The sequence below is a fragment of the Acipenser ruthenus genome, chromosome 21, assembly GCF_902713425.1.
Source record: "Acipenser ruthenus chromosome 21, fAciRut3.2 maternal haplotype, whole genome shotgun sequence".
Taxonomy (NCBI): domain Eukaryota; kingdom Metazoa; phylum Chordata; class Actinopteri; order Acipenseriformes; family Acipenseridae; genus Acipenser; species Acipenser ruthenus.
In genome coordinates, this window is record NC_081209.1 from 23,883,496 (window position 1) to 23,907,731 (window position 24,236).

The following is a 24,236-nucleotide window of genomic DNA, read 5'->3' on the forward strand; positions in this document are numbered from 1 at the left end:
CCATTATAGGGCAGTCCCTGACCAATGTTCAGGGCAATATTTAAACCATTCTGTTAAATATGCAGCGTTACATAAGTAGAAAGGCATATATTGTATATTAATAATAATATTAACTGAGCACAATAGCAAGGACATAATAAGATTGTCAGAGTGAGCCCCCATAGCAAGATGGAGTTCATTTGCAATTAGATAACCTTGAATAAAGACAGTACACGTTTAAGCCAGTACAATACTGTATATGTTTGAGAACTGAATTACAGCACAATGGATTGGAGAGTGAAAAAACAATCCTTTTGGATTTAATATTTGGTATATACTGTACAGTTTATCATAATAACTATTAACATAGATATATTTCTTTTGTTTCTATGTTCAGATAGTGGCTAGTTGTGGTATCCAGTGGCAGCACTAGCTGTGTCTAACACATTGTTTCATAAATAACTATTAGGACACAATCTAGAACAAAATACAGTTAATGCATGAATAGTTTGCAAGTAGCGCACCCAGACACCAGTTACTGCCAGTTATTAAGGTGCTCTTATTTTGTATTAAAACAGTGTGTATATAGACACAAAATAAAACTGCAGTTATTTTTTTTTATCCTTTCATTAAAATGTTATACTATTTAAAAACAATAGAGCACTGTGGAGTTCGTTTTTTGATCTGCCCATTCAAATATGTTAAAAAAAAATACAAAAAGTTATTTATTTATTTTTTTTAAACAATGTTACATTTGGACTTACATTACCTGTCTGTCGGTGTTCAGCAGCATGTTATAATAAACACATCCTTTGCAGATTACTTGTGGTCCTCACAATGAATGTCAATGCAGCTTTTGTGGTTGTGTTTTTGCACCAGCAGCATACAGTACTATGCAAAATGTATAGCTTTAGAAGCATTTTTCAAATGAACAGCCTGAGCCACAATAGCCAAGGTCTGCTGGGTGAATTGGTCTCTATATGGAAATATATTTGTTGTAGTTCATATCAACATGCTTGAAACACTTTTCTTTGGCATGAACTGCGATTGCTGTGGGTAGGCATGTAAAATCCAGTTGTAAAACAACAACAAAAAACACACTAATTACTTTGTATTTGCACTGCAATTACAGATGTAAATACGACAATCTAAATACACAACTACAGCAAAAACCTTTAGCAACTTTCTAAAAAGTGTTGTAATTACAGTGCGTTATTAATGCAATTTAATATAAAATGTAACTTAAATAGCAAACAGAAAAACAACTTCTAGTTAAATCAATAGTACAAATTTGCTGTACAAATGGTTCACATATTGTATTTTGGTCCTATCATTATAAAATACATTGAAAGTTCATATCTGCTTCCTTGAAACCAGAGGGTTGTAACAAGTGAAATGTTGTATGTTTACAAAGTGGCACAAGAACACCCATTCCTTTTCTGATATCCTGTCTTTATTCCTGGTCCTTCAGAGTCGAGTTAGGAATCCCACTTTGAGGCTGCTGGGAACCTGGATCACTTCCAGTGCTTGTGGGGAGGGACTGAAAGGAAAGGTGACTTGGAAGAGATACTTGCTGTCCAGCATCAGCTGTGCAGAGCCCTCATTCCCCTGCAAAATGGACTGCAAACAAAAGAGAGGAGTTTCAAAACATTTGCAAAATCATACTGTATTTTTCTGTACATACTTAATGTATTTTTCTGAACATACAGTACATGATTTCTAGCATAAGCTAAATGTCTTACCTGAACTTTGCGTACAAATGATGGAGCTACCCTCTTCTCAAAATCATCTATAGGTGTGTACGAGTTGAGAATCTTTACTACCTGTGCGAGATCAACGAGAAAGGAGGTTACATCTTGAGAGGGGAAGCTATTCATACATTACAATAATGTATATACAATTATGGATATTGAAACTTAGGGTAATTGTCTGAATAATGTTGGGTGCCACTGTATCACATTATAGTCCAGTACAGAATGTTACCTGGACAGCAGAAAGCCCAGAACATCTTTCACATATTTCCTTGGCATCCTCGTCTGTTGATTTGTTGACCTGAAGTAACCAGGCCGTCTGACAAAGAGGCTCCATTGTGTCTATGGCACAGCTGCCCTGAAGATTCTTCTCCTTTAGCCATTCTTCCAGGTAACTGATGTTACACCTGTGAGGGTTTGGAAAAGAGCTTAATATATCTATGGGTGGCCTTATTGATGAAGGATACATTAACAACTCAAAATATACAATGCTTGACAAAAGGAAATCTAAATTACTCAAGAAAATCTGATAATGCTGAATAAAACTACAGTAGCATGAAAAAACATGGCACAGTGAATGGTATCCTATTTATAACGATTAGCGTGGATAATGTCTGCATTGTGTGCAAACATTTAAAGCAGAAGAGAAATTCCACTTCTCCTTTTTGTTTAGGTCTAATGTAATGCCGGGTCAAAGCAGTGAAGACATTAACCACCCAGTAAAATCCAAGGTCCTCTGCTTAGTCAGTTTCTTGCAAGCGTCTCGTCCGAATGCCTTTACCTGATCTGCATTCCCTTTCTGCAGGAGCACATGTCTTTACCTGATCTGCATTCCCTTTCTGCAGGAGCACATGTCTTTCCGGAGGAAGATGCTGTTCAGCGTGACGGCTGTGATGAGATAGAAGAGCTGCTTCACGGCCTGCTTGATCAGCTCCGGGTCCATGCCGTGTTGACACATGGTGCTGTGGAAGTAGCCCAGCTGCTGCAGGATGCTGGAGATGGTGTACACCTCCGTGTCTTCATAGATACTGGAGGAGCGCTTGCGGAAGCCTGTGGGTTTCATACTGGAAATACCTTGGAGACTCTCATGCTCCAGCATTCCTGGCACTGGTGCATTCAATTAAAAAGAAAACAAGAAGAGAAGCCGCAGTTACAGCTATGGCCACAAATTTCACATCACCCTATAGAATTATCACATTTTGCTTCATAAAGTCGAATGAAATCTGCTGAATAATGTTACGTTAACATATTGGATTACATAACGCTTTGTAGTTTTCCATATATATAACGAAAAACTGACATCATTATATGATGTTAAATAAAATATCTAAATTATGTCTATATATATATATATATATATATATATATATATATATATATATATATATATATATATATATATATATATATATATATATATATAAATTTGGCATCATTAAAATGTTATTTAAAAATATAATAAAAAAAAGTAGTAGATAAACCTTAGCATATTCAAGAATTGTTCCTTCCATATTATATCAAGGCTTGAAGGACACTCAGTGTTTCCACAAGAGGGAGCACTAAGTCTATAGCATCCTATTTACTGCACCTTGCACAGCTTCATTTGGTGCATTCATGAGACTAGAGCTCAAATCTCTGCTATAAACTGAAGAACGTATGCATTAGGCCTATAGCCCCTTCTGGGTTATTGTAAAGCTCTCACTACAGTTTCTCACCAATCATTGGCTGAATGCCGCTCTCCATGACGTTGATGAACTGCTGATAGATGCGAATGGCCAGGTCACTGATAATCTGCCTGTGCTCAGACAGGTCGAAGTTCTTCAGACAGTTCTTATTCTGACGTGGACTATTGTGTTTCATGAATTCCTTAAACAGAAACAATTAAGATGATTACGGATTTATCTTTTGTAACAGTATGGGTGTCACTCCTTATACACTCCAGTGAGGATTAGGAGTGTACTACCAGCGGTCAGTGGACTGTCAATTGTGTTAGTTTGTTAGTTTGCGAGCTGCTTGTTTTTGTGTGGACCTTCTGATCAGATGAGTCTTACCTCCTCTCCACTGTATTGCTTTAAGCAGTTCAGCAAATGGCATGTGTTGGAGAGCCAGAACGACAACGTCTCAAAATCCTCTGGGTGATCCTAGAACACAGTGCAAGAGTCTTTCAGGGAAACGTGTATGCTAGTGATGCTCTTAGAAGATTTCTGAAGATTCAAAGCTACAGCCAATAATGCCTTTACCGACTACAGCAGTATTTTAGTAACCACTTTATTGAATGTCAGAATAATAGAATAACCAAACCAAAAAATAGTAAGGTATGGGTGGGCAATGAAAGGGGTACTAAATTCAGTCACCACTTTGGGCCACTAGGTGGTATTATGCACTAGATCTCCAATAAATTCAACCATAGCAACACCACCTCAAAGAGGGAGTAATAGTAAATGACATAGTTATTTAGAAATGCCTCCTACCACAGACTTAAATTCAAAGCTAAATGTATATGTTTTTTTAAACCCTTCAAAAGAACACCTTGTAATTCTTATCTTCCACGAGGTGTTCTGTTGAAGGTTAAGGTACGCAAGGAATTACGTGGTTGCTCAAACGGTTTCTTCTTAAAATACATTTGAGAGTGACTCGGGTATCACGAGGAAACTGAAAATTTGGATGACCAGGTGAAACCTGTCAGCAAATTTCTAACCCGGTTTCCTGCACCTCGTTGCAAAAAATAAGAAAGTTTGCATCATTTTATTTGTGGGACACGTATGTCCCTTGTACTTTAAGTTTCCATACACTTTATGTTCATGATTACACTCAGGAGCAGCTTAACCCATGCATTACTTGAAACTCTGTCTCTGTTGTTCCCAGAAGCAGCTTACCTGAATGACTTGCTTAACCCCGTTTATGATTGAGTTCATCAGTGACTTGAGCTTGTCGGCGTCGTTGAGGTAATCAGCATGCCTCACACACATGAACAAGATGTGCGCGGGCAGGCCTGGGATCATGTTCACCACCACGCCGCGGGGCTTCATATCTGAGATACAAGGGGCAGAACTCGTGTCCTAATGAAACAGTGGCTGCATGGGGCTCATAACCACATTGAGGCACTTTGAACTTCTAGCATTCAGCATCATCATCACTGGGTTAGTGAAACTAGTTTATAAATCACACACCTTACAGTATATCCTTTCAGAGACAATCAAAATGTGAGCAAACAATCCATGATAAACGGTATTGTTGGGTAACTAGCAAAATAATAATAATAATAATAATAATAATAATAATAATAATAATAATAATAATAATAATACCCAGAATGATGTTTTTAATGAGCCTTGATTCATCATCCTTTTTGTATTCCAGCATTCCGAGGTATTCCTTTGGTGCAACTGGTGCATGGACTTGATTTACTATTTTAGAAAAAAAATAAAACATACAACGTGTTATTGAGTGTTTCCAGTTATGAACATCAATTAACTTTTTAACAAGACAAAAAACAACACTTGCCACAGAACACAGACACACGACAAGAGGTTTCTCCTTGATTATGTGTGAACATGTTCTTATTGTCCTGTGCCAAGAAGTCAGCTGAAACACAGCATGCTGGGTAAGGGAGTAATGCATGTTTGCAGGAGATTGCTGTGGGGGTGGCAAGCTGACATTTCACTATCAACCTTAGTATGGAGAGTCTTTTGTGTCCGTGTGGCCCAGCCAGAGTTAAAAACAAGCTGCAGAACAATGCATCAATTCAGAAAACCTCCACCTGCTGTAGCTTAACAAACCCAGAAACATAGCATAATATTAGAAACAAGTGTGCCTGTGTTACCTTTCTCAAGTGTCCGGAAGGCCTGGATTTGATTTTGAAGTTTCTTTATTAATCTGTCTTTCATATCAACCTGTTCTTCAAAGTCCTGAAATCATGAAATCATTACAGCATTACAAATAACAACAATAAAACAAATGGGTGGTCCATGTAACCGATATTGACAGTCTGTGAAAAGGGATTGTCCATTAAAATTGGTTGAATCACATCTGAGCAAGCTGTTCTTAAGCTCAACCAATAAAAGGTCAGAAGTAGGACGAGAATCTGACACCCGCTAAAACTTATAAGAAATGTCCATACCAAGTTTGATCCCACTTGAGTGTATCACGGCATAGTAAAAAGTACAAACTGTACGTTTACAATCCACTCCAGCCTTGTCCCTCAAATGCATTTTAAATAGACTACTATTTAAAAAAAAAAAACATTTAACTGGGACAGCCATTAGAAAAGTTTCCCATAGTAAATGCATAGCAAAGTGTAATAAAGCATGGTGAAAGAATGGTAAAGCGCATAGGTAAGCATTGTAAAGCCCAGTCAGGTATGGTAAAGCATATTAAAAAACATGTCAAACCAGGGTAAACTAATAAAATGCATTCTATAACCACAGGTAAAACTGCTAACATACAATGTAAAAATATTATGGTAAACTTTTAACAGGGAGAACTGACTGTTGTGTATCTTAAGGCTGTTCTTTGAATATCACAGCAAGTAAGATCAAAGCCAGGCAGTCATTTATTAACACTAACCATGTTTTCTGCAATCAGTCGCGAGGCCTCTTGTCGCAACTTGTTTTTGGCTTGGCTCTCGGATTGGAACTGTTTCTGCAGCTGGTCGTTCTCATCTTGTTTCTCCTCAACCTTCTCCTGCAGCTCCTGCACCTCCTTCTCATATGTTTCTTTCTGGTGCTCCAGTATTCTTCAATTGAAAACAGAGCAGATATGTTTCATTTCTGCTCATTCTGATTTATAAGGTAGCACTTACTGATGGCTGCGTGCCAATGAACCAAAATGTGATTTCCCTTGTGGTGATGGGTGCTCCATCTTGTTAACATCACTAAATACAATTCAAATAGAGGAGGTCTGTGAGATTTAAAATCCGCTGCTGTTTTGATTATTAAATACTGTCATGAGAACGGTGGTACTGCATTTTGTTGTGCCGTCTTGTCAATCAATACATTGATTTTCCTGTTAAAAATAAAACAAGCAAGTAAAATGCATTCCAAAGCAACGGCGCTCATACCCTACCTTCGCTGTGAGCCTTCTTCTTCAAGGTTATTGCGCAGCTCACAAGCGATTACTTCCATGTTCCCTGAAAAAGAAAGGTATGACATAGAACAAATATATCTGTGCTGGTCCTTACAAGAGCTCTTAATATATAAAGGACTGCATTTTATTACACAGCTGTTAAAAAAAAAAAAAAAAAGAACTAACAACTTTCAAGCCAGCATATTCAAGCTGCAACGATGTCCAAATTCTTTTTTTGTACCTCTCAGTTCTATAGCCTGGTCCTTCAAGCGGTTCTCCAGCTCTTGGCTTTTCCTCTGCAGTTCGGATATTTGCTGTTTATACTGCGGAATCGCCTTCAGAGAAACACAAAATATACAGGCCGTTAACCTACCAAACAGTAGCTGTTACAATATGCTCTACATTTATGAGCTACTTTAGGGCTAAAGGGACGTATTGATACTAATGTTTTATAATCAGGGCTCACAAAGTGTACAGTACATTACAGGCTTTTTTTGTTCTTCTCTCAAACAATCCTTTAAGAATAACAGCTTCAGTGTCGACTGTTAAAGACGGCCTGCTACCATGTTTTCAGAGGCCAGCCGCTTGACCTCCAGGCGGATGTTGTCGTTCATGTTGTTCTCTTCTCTGAACAGTTTTTGCAAATGATCGGTCTCATGCTGGAGATGCTCGGCCTTGTAGTTTAGGCTCTCGATTTCTTTTTCGTAGCCCTCTTTCTGTGCTTGGAAATGGTTCTCCATCACCCTAAATAGGAGACAATAGTAACATTTAGTGAAATTGTAAAAAAAATAAAAAAATCACAAATGTCAAAAGGTAAGAACGTAAAGCTGGCCGTTAGGAGGTTAATGCCTCCAGCTCCCTGAAGCCCAGTCCTGTCCTGTACTGTTGTTTTTATTCAGAGAGCAGGTTGCGGTCACACTGACACGTGGTTGCCTGAACTACCTCTTAATCCTGGTAGAACAGGACTTCTAGAATAACTAGTCAGTCGTGACTGCTCTATTTAATCCTGCTAGTGCCCAATACAAATTTGTCACTGCAGTATTTCTTAAATAGGGCAAGCCAGAAACTAACATCTTAACCCAGTCAACATGAGGTCAACAGAGCTGCAAGGTGACAGTGTCACATGACTTCTCTGGAATCAGGCAGTAGACACACAGTCAAACAACAAGGCTTCCAAACAAAGTGAATCCATTTCAGTATTGGCACAGCATGTTTCCAAGGAAACAAGGAAGAGTAAGGGGAATAAAAATACTGCTCTAACAATAAAGGACATCAGCAGTAAGGAGACTACTCATGTTTTAATGACATAGATACACTTTTACTTGTGTCATTGTCCAAACATGTTCCATTCATTTTTTTAAAGCATACAGCAACCATTTTCTCCTTAAGCAAATTCTAACTTATGTTCTACAGCACATATTTGTGTTAAAATTTGCTATGAGAGTGGCAAGTTAAAAATCAGCAGCCTAAACTACGGACCTGATAGCTTCCTTCAGAGCTTCATAAGCAAACAGTAGCTCTCCGTCTTCATTGATTTGCTCCAGATCCTCTTTCGATAACCTGAAAAATTAAAGGAAAGGTTCTTGGTATTGTCTAAGCTACTTTATGTACAAGAAGCCATACATTTTCAGACTGAATAATTTAACAAAGTCTTGTTAAAACATGTTGCACCTGTCATTTAGTATTTTGCCACATGTGAACTCATATATTCTACCAGATTGCTTCAAAATTGATATAAGGTTGCAGTACAGAATGCAGTTCTAAAAAGTGGCTTTGTACCTGGAAAGCAGCTCTTCCTCATTCAGTCCTCCAAGAAGCTGTCTTGTCACCTCTGACATTTTCGCTGCAAAAATATACAAAATCCACAGTTACCATTTACTGTCCGGAAACAAAACTATTATATAAGGTTTAGCCAAATAACAAAGGGACGACAATAATGTATGTGACCACAAGGTGTCACTAGGACAAGGAACAGCAACCCTTCTCTCTCTAGTCTGGGCTGTAGTATTTCTGAACCATCCTAATACCACCACACTGAAACGCATAAGCCTGCTCTATCACAATTAATTGGGCATCAAAAAAGAATCTCATAACAAACATCATGACTATTTAAATACAGCGAAACCTCGGTACAAAGGCCACTCCACAATTAAGGCCATATTTTTGCAATCCCAATTCTATTGACTTTCCCTGTAGGTTCCTTGTCTGGCCTTAGTAGAGAGGTTTCACTGTAATATAAACATAGAACAATTATCAAAAAATGAAAAAAAAACATTCTCACAACAATATAAGTAGTTTTAGAAAACGTGATCTTTATTTATAGGATATTCCTATTTGAATTTTGAAGCTTGGGATATGCAAAACAGTCGATGCTTCTACTGTACCTCTGGTTTCCTGCATTTGTTCCTTGAACTGCTTGTCTTGCTCTTTTTTCTGTGTCTCCAGAACCACAATCTCTTTCCGCAGCTCTGGGATTACCTGTGTTTTTCAAAGCGTTTTTAAAAAAAGAAACTCACAGGGTTCTTGAAGTGCCACTTGCAATCGAGAGAATCCGAAACGCATGTTTGAGTTTACTTACGACTGCAATCAGCAACCCATTTCTTAAAGGCATATCGGAAAGGTATTTAGGTGGCACTGTACAACTGAAAACATGCGTTTGCATGTTATTATATGTAAAGGACTGTTTTATAGAAGAACAAATAATGTAGACAAGTCTGCAATGTACTACACACTTTGTGAGCCCTTTTAATGAATTTCACTGCAAAATAAAAACCATGGCCATCAAGAATAGATTAAGTGTTGCACCTCTGCATTGCATATATCTTGGGCTGACTAGGGGAAACACCTGCAGGGATTACCTTGGCCTGGTTTGTGAGCTGGGTGATGTCCTGCTTGAGTCCGTCATTAATGAGGAACTCCTCTTGGACCTGCTGCTGCAGCTGAATCTTCTCCTCTCTCAGACACTTCATCTCCTCTTTCAGGGCCTCTATCTGCTTCTCATAGTCATCCTTTTGAATCTCAAAGCCATTCTCCAGGATTCTGAAAGCAGGCAAAAGATGTACTAGAACAGTACGGGCAATCTCTCTCTCTCTCTCTCTCTCTCTCTCTCTCTCTCTCTCTGTCACACACACACACGCTCTCTCTCTCTCTCTCTCTCTCTCTCTCTGTCACACACACACACGCTCTCTCTCTCTCTCTCTCTCACTCTCTCTCTGTCTCTGTCTCTCTCTGTCTCTGTCTCTCTCTGTCACACACACACGCACACACTCTCTCTCTCTCTCTCCTTCCTTATTCCACAATCTACAGTATAACAACAACATAAATATAATAAGTTATATATATATATATATGCTTTTTGAAAATCTCTAACTATAGACAACCAGCGTGGGAAGTCAAATAAAGCTATTTGAGCCATACTTTCTTTCCCGTTCCACTCCCGCCAGATCGTCAAAGAGTTTTTTCCTGATGTCATCTACGTTATCTAGAAATAGAAGCAGACATATGAATGACTTGCACAAGATCCATGGCTGTCATTAAATGTTGGTTTCACAGCTCTCGATGACCATTTTGCACTGGCAAAATAATGGATGTGTCAAAATGTAGCACACAGATTCGGATATGGTACTGCAGTGGATTACATCAACAAAATATTGCACTCTGAGAGCACGGACAGGTACTCCCAAAGCTCCCAACAATTCAAAAGGACATGGCACACAATAAAAAAGCAAATGGATTTATAATCAGCTAAACAGCAGTGTGTACAGGTCCACTGTAGTACCATTTAATAAAGAGCTCATACAAGCGTAGCCATAGAGTGCCATTGTAGTGTGGTAAATAATGAAACACAAAATACAGTATGCTGCTCCTACCTTTCATTTCTTGAGTCTTCTCTTGAAGTTTTTTCTCCAGTTTCAGCTTCTCTTCAGTAAGGTTGGCATTGTGGGTTTGCAGCTGAGTTATAACCTTTGGTGAAAGACAAATACTGTTAAGGCTTTTGAGGCATTCTGAGTGTGCTTTGGATGCTGACACCTAAGCCGTCTAAAAGGAAAACGGAGGCGATGAAATGATGAAAAAGCAGTAGAGAGATAGAGATGGAGATGGAATCAGCCAGCAATGCAGTGTTGTAGGCGTGATAAGTTCCTCAAGGAATGACAGGGAATAACTTGTTTTCCATATACGAAGAGGCAAGTGCAGATCACAATGATGTTATATGCAGTACCTGTTTGGTTTCCTCCTTATGTTTCTTCAAGTCTTCCTCAAACATCTTCTTCTGTGCCGTGGATTTCTTAAGATTAGCCTCCAGTTTCTGCAGCTTGTCTACATCGTGAGAGTGAGCGCTGGCCAGTCCTGTCAGTCTCTCCAGTAACCCGTGGTTTTCTTTGTTCTGTGGGTTCAAAGAGATTTTAGATTGAAGTCGTAAAAACATCCCTCGGATGAGACGTAAAACCGAGGTCCTATTGTAAGTGACTCTGCAGCAGCAGTTGTGATACATAGTTCACCCCCAAGTCTCCTCAAGTCTCTGTAAGTTGCTTTTGATAAAACATAGACACCACCATATAATCCATTTAACCAGTGACCCCATAGAAGATAAACTGTAAATAATTACGTGAAACTTCAATTTTCAGGCCTGTCCACAAGTAGAAACATACAAATAGATGTGGCAGTCTTTCTCTGAGGGTTTGAAGTATAACTACTGTAGATTCGAGATATTTTTGTATGTGCTGTACACTGGCAAATAATTCTGCTAGTTTAGATCAAATAGTAAAATATTTGTGGCACAATGGCTCAGTTTACGCAGCAGCAGTCTCCGGTTCAGTCCTCCCAGGCTGTTAGTGCCTCACCTGGTCCTCCAGTTTCTTCTGCAGTCTCTGCACTCTGTAAGAGAGCTGCACATTCAGCACCACCCTCCGAATACTCTGAAACCTGCGTCTGGCTAGCCAGGCTCGCGCATGCTTCTGCAGGATTGTAGCCTTGTATTCTTTAAGAATCTGTAGGGAACAGAAAATGGGTTGATAAAAATGGGAGTCACTACCTGAACTGACTGTCCTGGACTCTTGCACTAGAGGCTGTGAAATGAATTCCATATAAAAAACAAAAAAGTGGTTGTTTTCTCAGACCCCTGATAGAATTAGGAATATGCTTCATTAATATCCCCTCCCTTCCCCCAAAAGTCTTACCTTCTTGAATCGTATTCGTGCAAGCCATCCCCGAGCATAGGCCTGGATGGTCACCGTGGCAACCTGAATAAGCTGCCAGACCCGGCGTACCAGGAGGCCTCGACAGTGCTTCTGGATAACGATGGCTGCCCAGCCCTGCTTCAGGGTAGCGGCACTCACCGTTTGCCTAAGGCAACAAGGAAAGACTTGAGCTAGTTCAGCTCAAACACACCATTGTAAAATGAGTGTGTAAATGTAACTGTATTGGGTAATGGTTTACCCTAGTTTTGCTTACCGTACTGCCCGCTTGCCTCGCACATACTGCTGGATGATGATGGCGGCCTTTCTCATGCGGAGGTACTTCCTGCGCTGGGTCCAGCCGCGGAGGTTCTTCTGGATCGTAACGCAAGCTCCTCGCAGCCGGTCTGATCGCAGCTTCTCCAGGTACGCCACCTGACCCGCTCGGAAAAAGATCTTCGTTCTGCCAAACTTGTACTGGTTGGGGTCCTTGGGGAAGAGAACAGGTTGCCAGCCTCACTCATGATCACCACCGATAATCTACAGTAGGGCTGGGCCTGATCTGTAATTGGACTAGAAGTGCTGAGGGTAGTTGTGTTGGTGACTCAGAGGTGGGCACATTCCAGAACTCAACTAATGCCAAGCCATTTTTGCTGAAAGTACCATTTCATAGCACGTTTAGCATGAAGAGCTGCGATACCCTTATAAAAGCGTGCCACGATAAATTTGCATGGTAATTTTCCACAGAGCATGCTTTTTCCTGGTTATACTATACATTTAGCACCGTTTACCATGGTTTTCCATTTTTTGTATATGCTTTACCATAACTTTCTGGACTTTACAAATGCTTACCTATGCTTTATCATGCTATCACTATGCTATTACTATGGTAAACTTGTATACTGTACACAGCTGCTCTTTCATGTATACTTTTATATAAACAAATTAACAAAATGTATTACTAACAAAATATAATTAACCAATCGATAACCAACAGTTATTACTCTTCATAAGCTACTATTCATTACACTGATGAAGACCTTTTTTTACCATATGTTTTATGCAGTTGGAAACAAAGATCGCATTCTTTTTTCCTGAATCTCTGAATTAAACAGTAGAAGAACAAGGCTGATCAGAAGACTCACGTGAATTAACCTCTGCAGCACAGTCTTGCATGTCTGTTTCTTATCGTTCAGTGTAACCTCTTGCTGTGTCATTAGAATGCTGTAGCGACTGTAAAACTCAGTATACGTCCACCTGCAAACGGAAATACAAATTCTGAAACTGCGCGAGGACAGACATGACAGAAATATGCCAAAACCATTCAATTAAAGCCCCACACCAACAATATTTACAAAAAGATCCTGACTTCTGGTATAGAGTACAATACAAGAAAACGAATCTGGATAGAAAATGAAGGTTTGTTCGATCTGATGCCAGAGCATAACTGCTGCTTTCTGTACTTATCTGTACTGCGTTGCCACTATGGGTAGCAGAAACCATCTCTTTGGGATGTGTTCCACCCCAACACTGAACAATAATACGGTTAATAATATGACAACTTACCTTGATGGATAGCTTTGAGCACTAATACGAATGGTCTCAAGAACCCCACAGGCTCGCAACTGCTGCACCACCCTCTTTGAATCATATCTGTAAGATAGGATACATTCTAATCAGGTGGTTTCACCCGCCAACAAAAATACCCTAAAACAGTAGCGCGAGACCTTTGTTTATGTATATAGTTGTCCATACTGCAGACAATCAACTGCTTAGTTGCTAACCTAATTCAGATGCCACGATCCAAATTGCACAGAATTAGCAGATTTGCTATTGTCAGGATTATTTATAAATACATAAACAAATGCATCCCCCTTTCAGGTGTTACTATTAATCTTTGATTTAAAGGGAATGCTTTAGATATCTTTCTAAAATGTGATGATGTGCATTGCACTTTTAAAGAGTAAGTAACGGGGCTCCGAAAAATATAGCGTTACACGTCCTACAACTATTTAAATAACATACCTGTCATTTTTCTTTCAATTGTTAACATCCTGACAACATTTTACACTTAGAACTTTAAAGTCTGTTTCAAAGCTTTTTTCAAAATGTCCACTCTAGTGCACTGGGGGTTTGAGATCTGTCCTCTAAATCACTGCAGGAAGAGCAATTAAAAGACATAACAACAAGTGCTCTGGCTTTTCTGTTCCGTACCACATCATGGATCGTTATTGCTGTGTTACCTGTTTGACAATGTAGGCAATAATGCTTACACTATCAGTGCACTAGAGCGGACATTTTGAAAAGAGACCTTAAAGTTATGAGTGTAAAAAGCTGTCAGGATGTTAACAAAATAAAAATTACAGATGTTATTTAAACAGTTGTAGCAACACGTGGGGACGTGTAACGTTATAGTTTTTGGAACCTCCCTACTTACTCATTTAAGTCGGGTAGTTAAAACAAATTGAACAGCCATGCTGTGGCTGCACAAAGAGGTGCACTTACTCGAATGGGAGTTTTTCTTCATTCGGTTTAATGCATCGTACATAGTGAGGCGTTGTGGCATTCAGAGTCTCCATTAACAAGTACAGAGAGCTGCGGAACTGAAATAAAATATATGTAACTGTGTACAGATGTACTGTGATATACAGCTGTTTGAAATAAAATACTTGTAATACAGCAAGACTATCATTGGTGTAAAGCCTCATTTCAATACCTTGTTGCCAACAGTCGTCCGCAGCTGTTTGTTTGAGGGCTTTATTCCAGGTGTGGCAGCTTTGAAATTAATGCTTTTACTGAAGGGAGAAGTCGGTTCTTCCTCTTGAAAGAAGTTTGCAAGGAGATCAAACTGAAATTGATAGAAAAGAAAAGATGCAAATAGGTTGCTGTTATATTGTATAAAAGAAGGGGCAGAAGGAATTAAAACATAATCACATACTAACTCAAATTCTATTTCCTATTGAAATCCAATGACGTAGGAACCACTGAACACTTTCATCCACCAATCAGAAAGCTCCACTAGAGGGCACTAGTTCATGGTGGAAGATTTCTATTTTTAAATAAACAAAAGCATCTCCACATGGGGATAATAAGTGGACCTACCTTACTGGCCTTCAGTATGTCAATCAGCTCTTCATACATTGTATCTCTGTTCTTCTCCAGAAATCCGTGGCATCTGTATTCCACCTGTTCAAAAAAGCAGCAAGACAAGAACACATGCTGCTGGTTAAAGACATCAAGGGTACATTTACAATACTTGAAAGCCTTCAGTGCACAACGCTCGCTACTGGTTTGATTTCTTCACAAAGTGTGTTGTTTTACCTTATCAGCAAAGTGCTGGATAACAAACGACTGGTTTGACATCCTTGGCTTCTCAAACAGAGGGTTCTTGTTCAGATAATTGTTATACAGCTTCTGAAGCCAGTTCTCATCTTTGCCCTGTGGAAACTGGAGAAAAGGAAAGTGACAGTCACTACAAAAGGGTTATCTGCGTAGCTAGGAGCTGCTGAAGTATTTATAAACATGACCCACAGTATTAGTGTCTACAATCCGAATAGGTAAACCAAGTACAGATTTGTGCAGGTGCATTTTATTTTAAGAAAAAATAAAACTGAAAAGCTACTAGTAAGGTTAATAAAAAGAGTGTCAAAGGTGTGCCTAAGTTAGTTACTAGTTTTGTAACATTTAGGGCCATATTATAAAGCAAACTAAAAGTCCAATTTTAATTACATAAAACTAGCAATGTAGAATTTAGTAGCTGGAAGTATTGTACCTAGTCTGTTTTTTTTCTGCTAGTCTTTGAAATCACTCTTTGATGAGTGACCTTGATAAATCCGGCCTATTATTTTTATGATGAACTGAAGGCCAGGTTGACATTTTGTGTGGTTAATCTGTACCTTTATTTCATTTACAGGGTAAAGCACAGGCAAGCACAGTAAAATATCTGTACAAAGTGGTACAGTAAAATACAGGGTAATTAGAAAGTAAGTTTAACACATCAATGATATGGTGCGATTTTTCACTTTTTCATCAATTACTTTATGGTTCTGGTAAGAACTAGTTCCAAGCCTTAACCCACAATGTAAGGAGGTATTAGAGGAAGTTCATACCAGGCATTCTTCATCTAACAAATCCAAGATGCCCATCTTAGCTTCAATGAGGTCAATGACAGGCTGGTTGTCATAGAAATCAATCAGCGTCCAGGGAATGTCCTCCTTCATGTACTCTTCTTGTTCCAGTTTAAACACATGCTGCAGTGAGTGTAACCAGGATCAGTCAATGCACATCAAATGTAAAAAAGAAACGGCCATGTTGGGAGCAAACCCATCATACATACCAGGTTAAATTGCTGTTGCAGTTTTTCATTGGCATAATTAATGCAAAACTGCTCAAAACTGTTGGTTTCAAATGTTTCAAACCTAAAATACAGAAAAGCGAAATACGTTATTTGAAAAGAGTAGATGTTTGTACTTCTTTATTAGCAACACTAAATAAAACCTAACTATAGTGTATTATATTAATATACTGTACACCACTTAGTTTGTTACAAGTTGAGCAAAGAGACAAGAATCATTTCAAAATGTCATCCTTTGTCCCAGTATACAACATGCACCATGTGTATAACACGCATGAATGAATGGACTGTGATTACAGCTCTTGTATAATGCACACCTCTTGTAAAATCAAATAAAAAATACCATAGTGTGATAAACAGAATACTATTACCGAGCATATTACATCTTATATATATATTACACCTTGTATATAATGCTCAACCAGTATATAATAAGCTTTTCCTAAAATCTGTAAAAAGGTTTATTTTCTGCATTGCTCCTGTATTACGCGTTACACATCCAATACCCATAAATGTCCAAAACTCCAATAAAGGTATGCTTCTTCCCAGGAAACTGAAGAGCCTTGTTGATTCTGTCGATGATGCAGTTGAACAGGTGGGCATAGATCTGTTTGGCCAGGGCATCCCTGGCATTGACGGCTCGCAGCTTTGGCATGGGCTTCACCACAGTCTCAGAGACCGTGATGATTTTCCGATTGCACAGCCAGCGGGACACTCCATCAGGGCTGATGTTGAGTAGACCACAGAACACAACCAGGTGTTTGTCACTCGGCTGTTATAACAGGAAGAAACAGGCCCCATCAGTGCTTAACCTGTTACTGCCCTGGGTATGTTAACTTACCTATTTAATGCTCTCACTGTCAAATATATTGGACAATGGGCAGCAAAGGGTTAACCAACAATGTTAACATTCAGTGTTTAATTATTCTTTCTGTTATAACATTAGATGAACAACACATTATAACACAAAAGACATTGACACACTTTTTTTTTTACAGCTGTATATTTACTGCATGGTTGAGTGTTTAAGTAATGGATGAGCTATCACTTCTCAGGGTCCCAGAGCGGTTAACTCTCTATACCTGTTAAACCTGCTATAGAACGACCTCAGGGCCAGAGTCGCTTACTCCTACTGCCATATTATTTAATACTGTCTTCTTTTGTTCATGCTCTTACAACCACGAAATGTAATATATACTAGGACGTTTTGCACTATATTAAAAAATATGTCAAGTTACAAAAATACATTGTTGTTACCAAATACCAAATACTATGAAAGGGATTACTCTACATTTAAAAGAAGACTTATGTAATCTACTTTCAATTTATAAACAACAACCCCTCTAAGTAACATCCGGACTTGAAACAAAGAAAATCTTAATTCCTACAATAAGGGCTACTTGAGCAGCAGTAAACTATGCCCCCTGTACTCACATTGACAGAAGACCTGTCGTCACTGATGCCTTTGATTTCTACATTGCCTAAATGCAGGACTGCTGCCAGCACCTTAAACACATCCATCTGAAAGTCCTCTTTTAAACCTGACAAGAAAGATGAAAAATGTTTTAAAATGATTAACCCGGGATGCACCCATTGCTATAAAATGAGTTTATGCTCCTCGTTCAAAGGTCAAAATGACAAATCATGTTTCTTACTACATTTCAAAATACAGTAATCACCTGCTATAGTTATTTTGATCAAACTACACAATTAACATTACAGCCTACATTTCTATCTGAAATACACATGCATTGTAATGTCTTACCTAGTAACGAGAAAGTCCTCTGGGTTTCAATCATGTCAGCTCTGTCATCCACTCCATCAATGTACATTTTGCCACCCATGCAGGTATATCTAAATTCATCAGCACTAACTGTAAAAATAATAAAGATGATTGAAGCCAACTTCGATAGTAATAATGCAAGAACTGCTTTTGAATGCCTAAAAACACTGAGTAAGGTATAAACACAATACAAGTAAGCTCATGCATTTGTTTTACAATTTCATGTTTCAAGGTATCAAGTACTTGCACAAATGTTGACAGTTGCTTTAAGATACATGTTTACTTTTCATTGTGGTCTTTACATAACTATACACTGCATCCTTAGTAAAGGTTTTTCTTTTTCTTTCTTGCACTCACCACTGTAATCTGGAATGATGGTGAGCTCAGCACACACTTACCCAGCTTCAAATTCTTGAATTCTGGTTGGTTTGCAGAGGCGCAGAGCTGGTAGAATATATGGTAGTTTCTCTCATTCTCTGACTGAAGAAGACATCAATTAGAAGAAACATTTGCAGTTTGAAGTACATTACAGAATATCTCATTTAAAGCTATTTTTAAGTGTAGTAAGTATAACAGCTCATAAATGCCATACAAAATACATGTTTTAAATTATAATTCAGTTTGAAACTAAAATTGATATATTTAATAAGGCTATCTGTGAGCATTGTAAACAGTTTCATGCACCTTACCTGAAAAACGACTCTTGATTTTTCCAGCAGATACGTTCTCATGTTTGCTCCGATGATCTGATAGCGTCGGTCAAAACTGATTTCAGTGTATTTTCCAAATCGACTACTATTATCATTTCTTGTTGTTTTAGCATTGCCGATAGCCTGCAAGAGATCACAGAATAAAACTGTTATGGTCACTGATGGGCCCTGTTCACATCACTTCTCAGTTATTTCAATATTTCTCTACAGTGTGATGAATTACTTTTAAAACTGGAATTCATGAAACATTTCAAAGCTGTTGTTAAAGAATCCAAGAACAATGTACAACAGTTTGGTTTTCTCTTTCAACCCTACAGACCGGTATAGAGGTCTAGGAAAGACAACTCAAAACTGCAGAGTGCTACTGCGGTCCAGGAAAGACAACTCCACTCAGAACAGCAGACCAGTAAAGATTCTTACAAGACACTTAAACTTTTAAATAGCGTCTTAGGGTTATCTTTCTGCAGTGCTACATAGCGCTGAAATTCATCCAAACAGACTTAAAAAAAATATTGTGATTAGTAACATATATTGCATTTCCCAAATGTATATTTTTTTATTAAAATGTTCACTATGGCCACCAATGATACCTAGAAGTTCAAGCTATGCTCTGTTATTGGTCAGTGAATAACAATGTATGCTGTGTTCTACCACCCTTTTAGTAAATAATGAAATCTTTCATCAAAGTACAGAACACAAGAAATGCAAATATATATTTAAGCAATGTCACAAAGACAACTTTAGTTTTTTTGCATACCTCTGTTATTGGGTTTGATGCCAGGACTTTATCTTCCACGTGCGTCTTACTGCCAGATTTACTAACCGTGGCAAAGTATCTCATGGCATAGCGAGCAGACACTGTCTTTCCAGCTCCCGATTCTCCACTTACTATAATAGACTGGTTCTTATTGTTCCTAAAATCACATAGAAATACATGCTAAAATATGATCAAATGCATACAGTAGTGCTGTAAGTCCTGTACCTGATAGTGCCACTAAAACCACCACTGTACATTTCAACTTAAAACTGGCTCTTGTGTTACCCAGCTTATCTTCCAGTTTCTTACAGGTTTAAACTCTGGTGCTTGATGTGCAGGTGATTATATCTTAAAAACTCACCTGGCCATCTGTTTGTACGCCTCCTCTGCTACAGCAAATATGTGAGGGTCCATATCTCCCATATTTTGGCCACTGTATGCATGTATGATGGCATCTCCATAGATTGGTAGTTGTTTGTACGGATTAATGGCCACAAGTATAATACCTTAATGTGAATAGGGGAACACAATGCGCACTGGGATTACTGAAAACACTAAACTATTGAATAATGTTGTAAACAGGCACCAAGAAATGTTGGTTTTGTATTAAGCGTAACACAGGCATGAGCCACTGCTTCATTAAATCTTCATTTTGTCACACAGTAATCCAAACAGACTGTAAAAGAAAAATGTTCTCTTTTACCTTGAGCTGTCAGAAATGTTTTTAATCTGATAAAAAAAAAAAGTTTTTGAATGACGGATTTCCTTTAAAGGGAATTAAAAGGCCACTCGTTAGCTTTACATGTTATTCATGTTATTTGCCTTTTATCATGCATTATCTGAATGAGGTAATAGGGAATGAAACCACATTCGACACATGGAGAAAAATCATCTGTTTGCTGGCTGTCTTTAAATGCACAGTTTATTCATTACAAGCCATACCTTATGCCTAAGCCCCATCTAGAAAGTGAATTAACAGTTTTATATTTATTTTTTATTTTTTTAGAACAAATATTTTTATTCTTCGTGCAGTTTAGAATTACTAAAAGAAATGTAATAAATTCAGCAACAAATGTTTCGACCAAGTCTTTTTCAATGTCTTCAGTGCTGAAATCAGTTTTGATGTGGGGACTCCACCCCCAAGTGGTAAAGTGTGAAGGATCTCTGAATGGTCTCATTAAGAGGAATATGCTTACTGTATGCTGACTTTGCACATATTAGATTTTAATTGCAGATGTATACATGGGCTGTTTTACAGTTATGGATGAATATTCACCACAGTAGGTGTAGATAATCTTGGATTCCACGAAGCGCACTTTGAGGTTATGCAGAACCGCAGGCTCATGGAGGTAACTGAGGGCTGTGAGGTCATTTTCACCAACAAGGATGTCAGGGTTACGTAGATGGGGCAGGTCCTTGGTAACTGAATCAAGGGGGTATTTTAATTCCTAGAAGAAAATGCAATTGGGTAAAGCTAGTAGCTGTGATGCAATCATTCTTCAAAACACAGGGATTACACACATTGAGGTTCACCCTTGTAACAGCAACACCAGAACATTTTACACTGTGCATTTAAAAAGCCAGAGGTCTACTCCTTACAGGAATAAAGATGCATGCCAAAAGACAGAAAGTCTGGCAATGAGTTCAGATGTTAAGGGAACTGTTCTGGGAACCAATGCTGTTATTCTTTGTGCACAATAGTAAATACAAACTTAAAAGTTTGTTTAGATTTTTTTTAAATTAGCAATTCTCTCAAAACAACTAAGAACATGTGGAGGTCAAATGTAGGCACTGTAAATATTGACAATAGTTTTAAGTGTAAGCCTATATTCTTAGTGCTTTAAAACAACAATTATTAACATGCATATTCGTTATTTTGTTGAGATTCATTAACTTTAATTAGCACAAATATAATTTCTATTTAGGAAAATAATTATGAAATAAAAACAGGGCACTTACTGTGCCTTCCTCCAATAGCAGTTCAAGCACATTTTCCCCTGGTTTGTAATCTTTGGTGATCTCAGCTGATTTCCAGACATCTTCTGGATCAGGGATCCACACTCTGTTGTACTATAATACATAAAAGAAGCATGAACAGGCCATTTAAGATGAGGTTTTTCTTGTAAGTGTTTTTAGTAATCAACACTTCCACAATAAACCAACATTTCAGTTTATTTTTCTGTTTAGATTTGTACTGATTTTTTTTTGTTTTTGTAAAAAACAAAACACTGGCCTTGGTTATCAGTGTAACAAAATCAGCTGATGGAAAAAAAAAAAAAAGATATGAGTTTTGCTTCCTGAAACCACATTACACTTTGCAAAAGACATTCATACAGGACCCTCTTCATGACACTCATACAGGACCCTCCTGAAGACATCCATACAGGGCCCTCTTCATGACATTCATACAGGACCCTCCTGCGGTTCAAGGTAGAAGCAGGAACATGTCTGTTTAGTTCATAAAGTGGCCGAGTGGCAGGAAGGCTTGAATATGTTCTGTTGCTGAATGCAAACAGGATCTGATTTCTGAAGTACAGTGGAGTGCACATGACTGCAAACTATGAAAAGCAGTCTGATGTCATACAGGAATAATGATTTAGTGATTGTGGGAGCTTCTTCTCATTCTTTTTAAGAGACAGTAAAATGCTAAACAACTAGTAAAACCAGTCCATTATCTGAAACCTCACAATGAATTGACTCACAAGGGAAGTGAATACGACACTGAAAACAGACTTCCTTGGTAAAGGGAGCTTTGCTCCAATGCTTTCAGTTTTAACCACTTTTTCTTTTTCCAAATGGAGACCAATGCCATTTTTAGGCTTTTATTTAAACTGCAAACCACTTGCAAAGCTCCAAGTGTAGTATTCTTTTGTGGCCCAGATTGTATTTCCTCTGAATAGTATCCCTACACAGTTTCATGGACTGGCACACATTCATTTTTACTTATATACTGTATACAGGAGCATAGTTAATTTTTATAAATAGTGGTGGGCATTCTAAATGTATAAATCATGTTGCTAGGAAACAAAACATTTTGATTGTGTATCTAAATAAGTTCATGCTGTAGGGTTTTTTCTGCTTTACCTTGAGTGCTGAGTTGAATACTTCTTAAAGCAGAAAAAACCAAGCCCTACAAGCAAACATAGGAAGTTTACTTTATGATAAGTCTATTACTGTATACTGTTATAAATATATCATTTTAAATGTATGTCAACTATTAAACCAAGAAAAGTAAAAAGCAAGCATTATTTTGCTATAACTCACGCACACACACACACATTATATATATATATATATATATATATATATATATATATATATATATATATATATATATATATATATATATATATATATACACACACACATAATTGTGTGCGGATTTGTGAAAGAGGGCCGATTATAAGAATATTTTTGCGATATGCTATACTGTTACAGTATTTGCTGTCCTTCTTGAATTCTGTTTTGAGCGATAAAGGAGCTATCCGATTTTTTTTTTGTAAAGCAGCAATTGTACTACATTTAATAAAAACTGCATTGCACAGCAAGTAAATAATCCAGGACCATAATATGAATTATTTATATACTTTCAGGGATTTTTTATATTTACAGTAGGCTACTTTGAATACATTCATCTATTTTTAATTAAATAACTTGATTTCCAATTCTCAAATTAAACAGTGTCTCGTTAAATTTCGCACCATATGGTGCTGCATTCCTTAACGGTAGACGAGGTAACTTGTCAACGGTTGCATATTCCAGCAACTTCAAGTTTTTTTTCTGTATAGCAACATAAACAGAAACTGCATATAGACGTTGCAAAAATAAAAATAAAAACTCTGTGAATCCCCTTTAATAGACAGGTAAGTTTCGGGTGACATTTCCGACGTCCATATTCTTGCGACAGGTGCACATACTTCGCTTCAAGCACTTTATTCCCAAGACAAAAAAAAATGTCCTACCTTGGTGTACAACTCCGCCAGAGCCATGGTAACGAGTTACAGAGCTGTAGAAAACACAATTATCCGTGTAATGTCCTAAAATCCAGATTTTGAACTATATGCTGGTACAAGAGTCTTCCTTTTTAGTTTGAATGGGAAGGCTTCCTGGTCGATTCGTTTCCATTCCACTTGAAGTTCAGGTTACAGTAATGTTGTTTACAGTAGGAGTTGGGAACTCCCAAAAAGTTTCTACTACATTTCCCCAGTCAGCTCCCGGACTTTGGAACCTCCCTCTCTCCGCCCATAACCCGTCTTGAGACAACAATGGCTTAACCGATAGGTGTGTTAATTTACACAGGGATCGAGAAATTGAAAGCAACCAAATTCCCTGGGAAAAATAACTTAATGTCTGTTACATCACTGGCGCATCATCTTTGTATATATAAACAAAACTAAACTAAAATATTCAGTAGGTTACCTTTTACGTATGTATGCATTTTGTGTAAAAAAAAAGTGTACAGATACTGTACACTACCATTGAAATGTAAGTAAGCCTCAATCCTGAGACCACAATGATAGGATGGAAATATGTCACTTACTGTACCTTACATAATGAATGTGGGAAAAAAATCTTTAACAATACTATGAACCATACATTGAATTTAAATATCATTTATACATAAACATAAGATATATGCTTTAGTTATAGTAAATATTTTCTCC

The 24,236-nt window shown here is 37.9% G+C and overlaps 1 protein-coding gene across 2 annotated transcripts; it reads right to left on the reverse strand.

Moving 5' to 3' along the window:
• Positions 1–421: 421 nt before the first annotated feature.
• On the reverse strand, positions 422–23,776 carry LOC117963155 (unconventional myosin-Vc-like). 2 transcript variants are annotated; one of them, XM_058995152.1, is made up of 41 exons: positions 23,535–23,776; positions 21,532–21,642; positions 20,849–21,020; positions 19,934–20,078; positions 19,573–19,729; positions 18,795–18,938; positions 18,504–18,585; positions 18,088–18,195; positions 17,757–17,863; positions 16,829–17,094; positions 16,305–16,386; positions 16,078–16,218; positions 15,290–15,415; positions 15,071–15,154; positions 14,685–14,816; positions 14,474–14,571; positions 13,535–13,621; positions 13,114–13,225; positions 12,246–12,457; positions 11,972–12,137; positions 11,636–11,782; positions 11,014–11,178; positions 10,664–10,757; positions 10,212–10,275; positions 9,653–9,833; positions 9,179–9,272; positions 8,574–8,637; positions 8,274–8,354; positions 7,358–7,538; positions 7,036–7,129; positions 6,795–6,858; positions 6,297–6,465; positions 5,554–5,638; positions 5,039–5,137; positions 4,607–4,761; positions 3,782–3,871; positions 3,446–3,596; positions 2,552–2,837; positions 1,963–2,137; positions 1,722–1,802; positions 422–1,599 (listed from the first exon to the last, which is right to left on the reverse strand). In XM_058995152.1, exons 1-41 carry the CDS (start codon positions 23,559–23,561, stop codon positions 1,447–1,449), a joined length of 5,232 nt encoding a protein of 1,743 aa, XP_058851135.1. In that variant the 5' UTR covers positions 23,562–23,776; the 3' UTR covers positions 422–1,446. The 2 variants fall into 2 exon arrangements, with proteins under 2 accessions (XP_058851135.1, XP_034763494.2); XM_034907603.2 differs by lacking the exons at positions 7,358–7,538; positions 8,274–8,354; positions 8,574–8,637; positions 9,179–9,272.
• Positions 23,777–24,236: the final 460 nt, after the last annotated feature.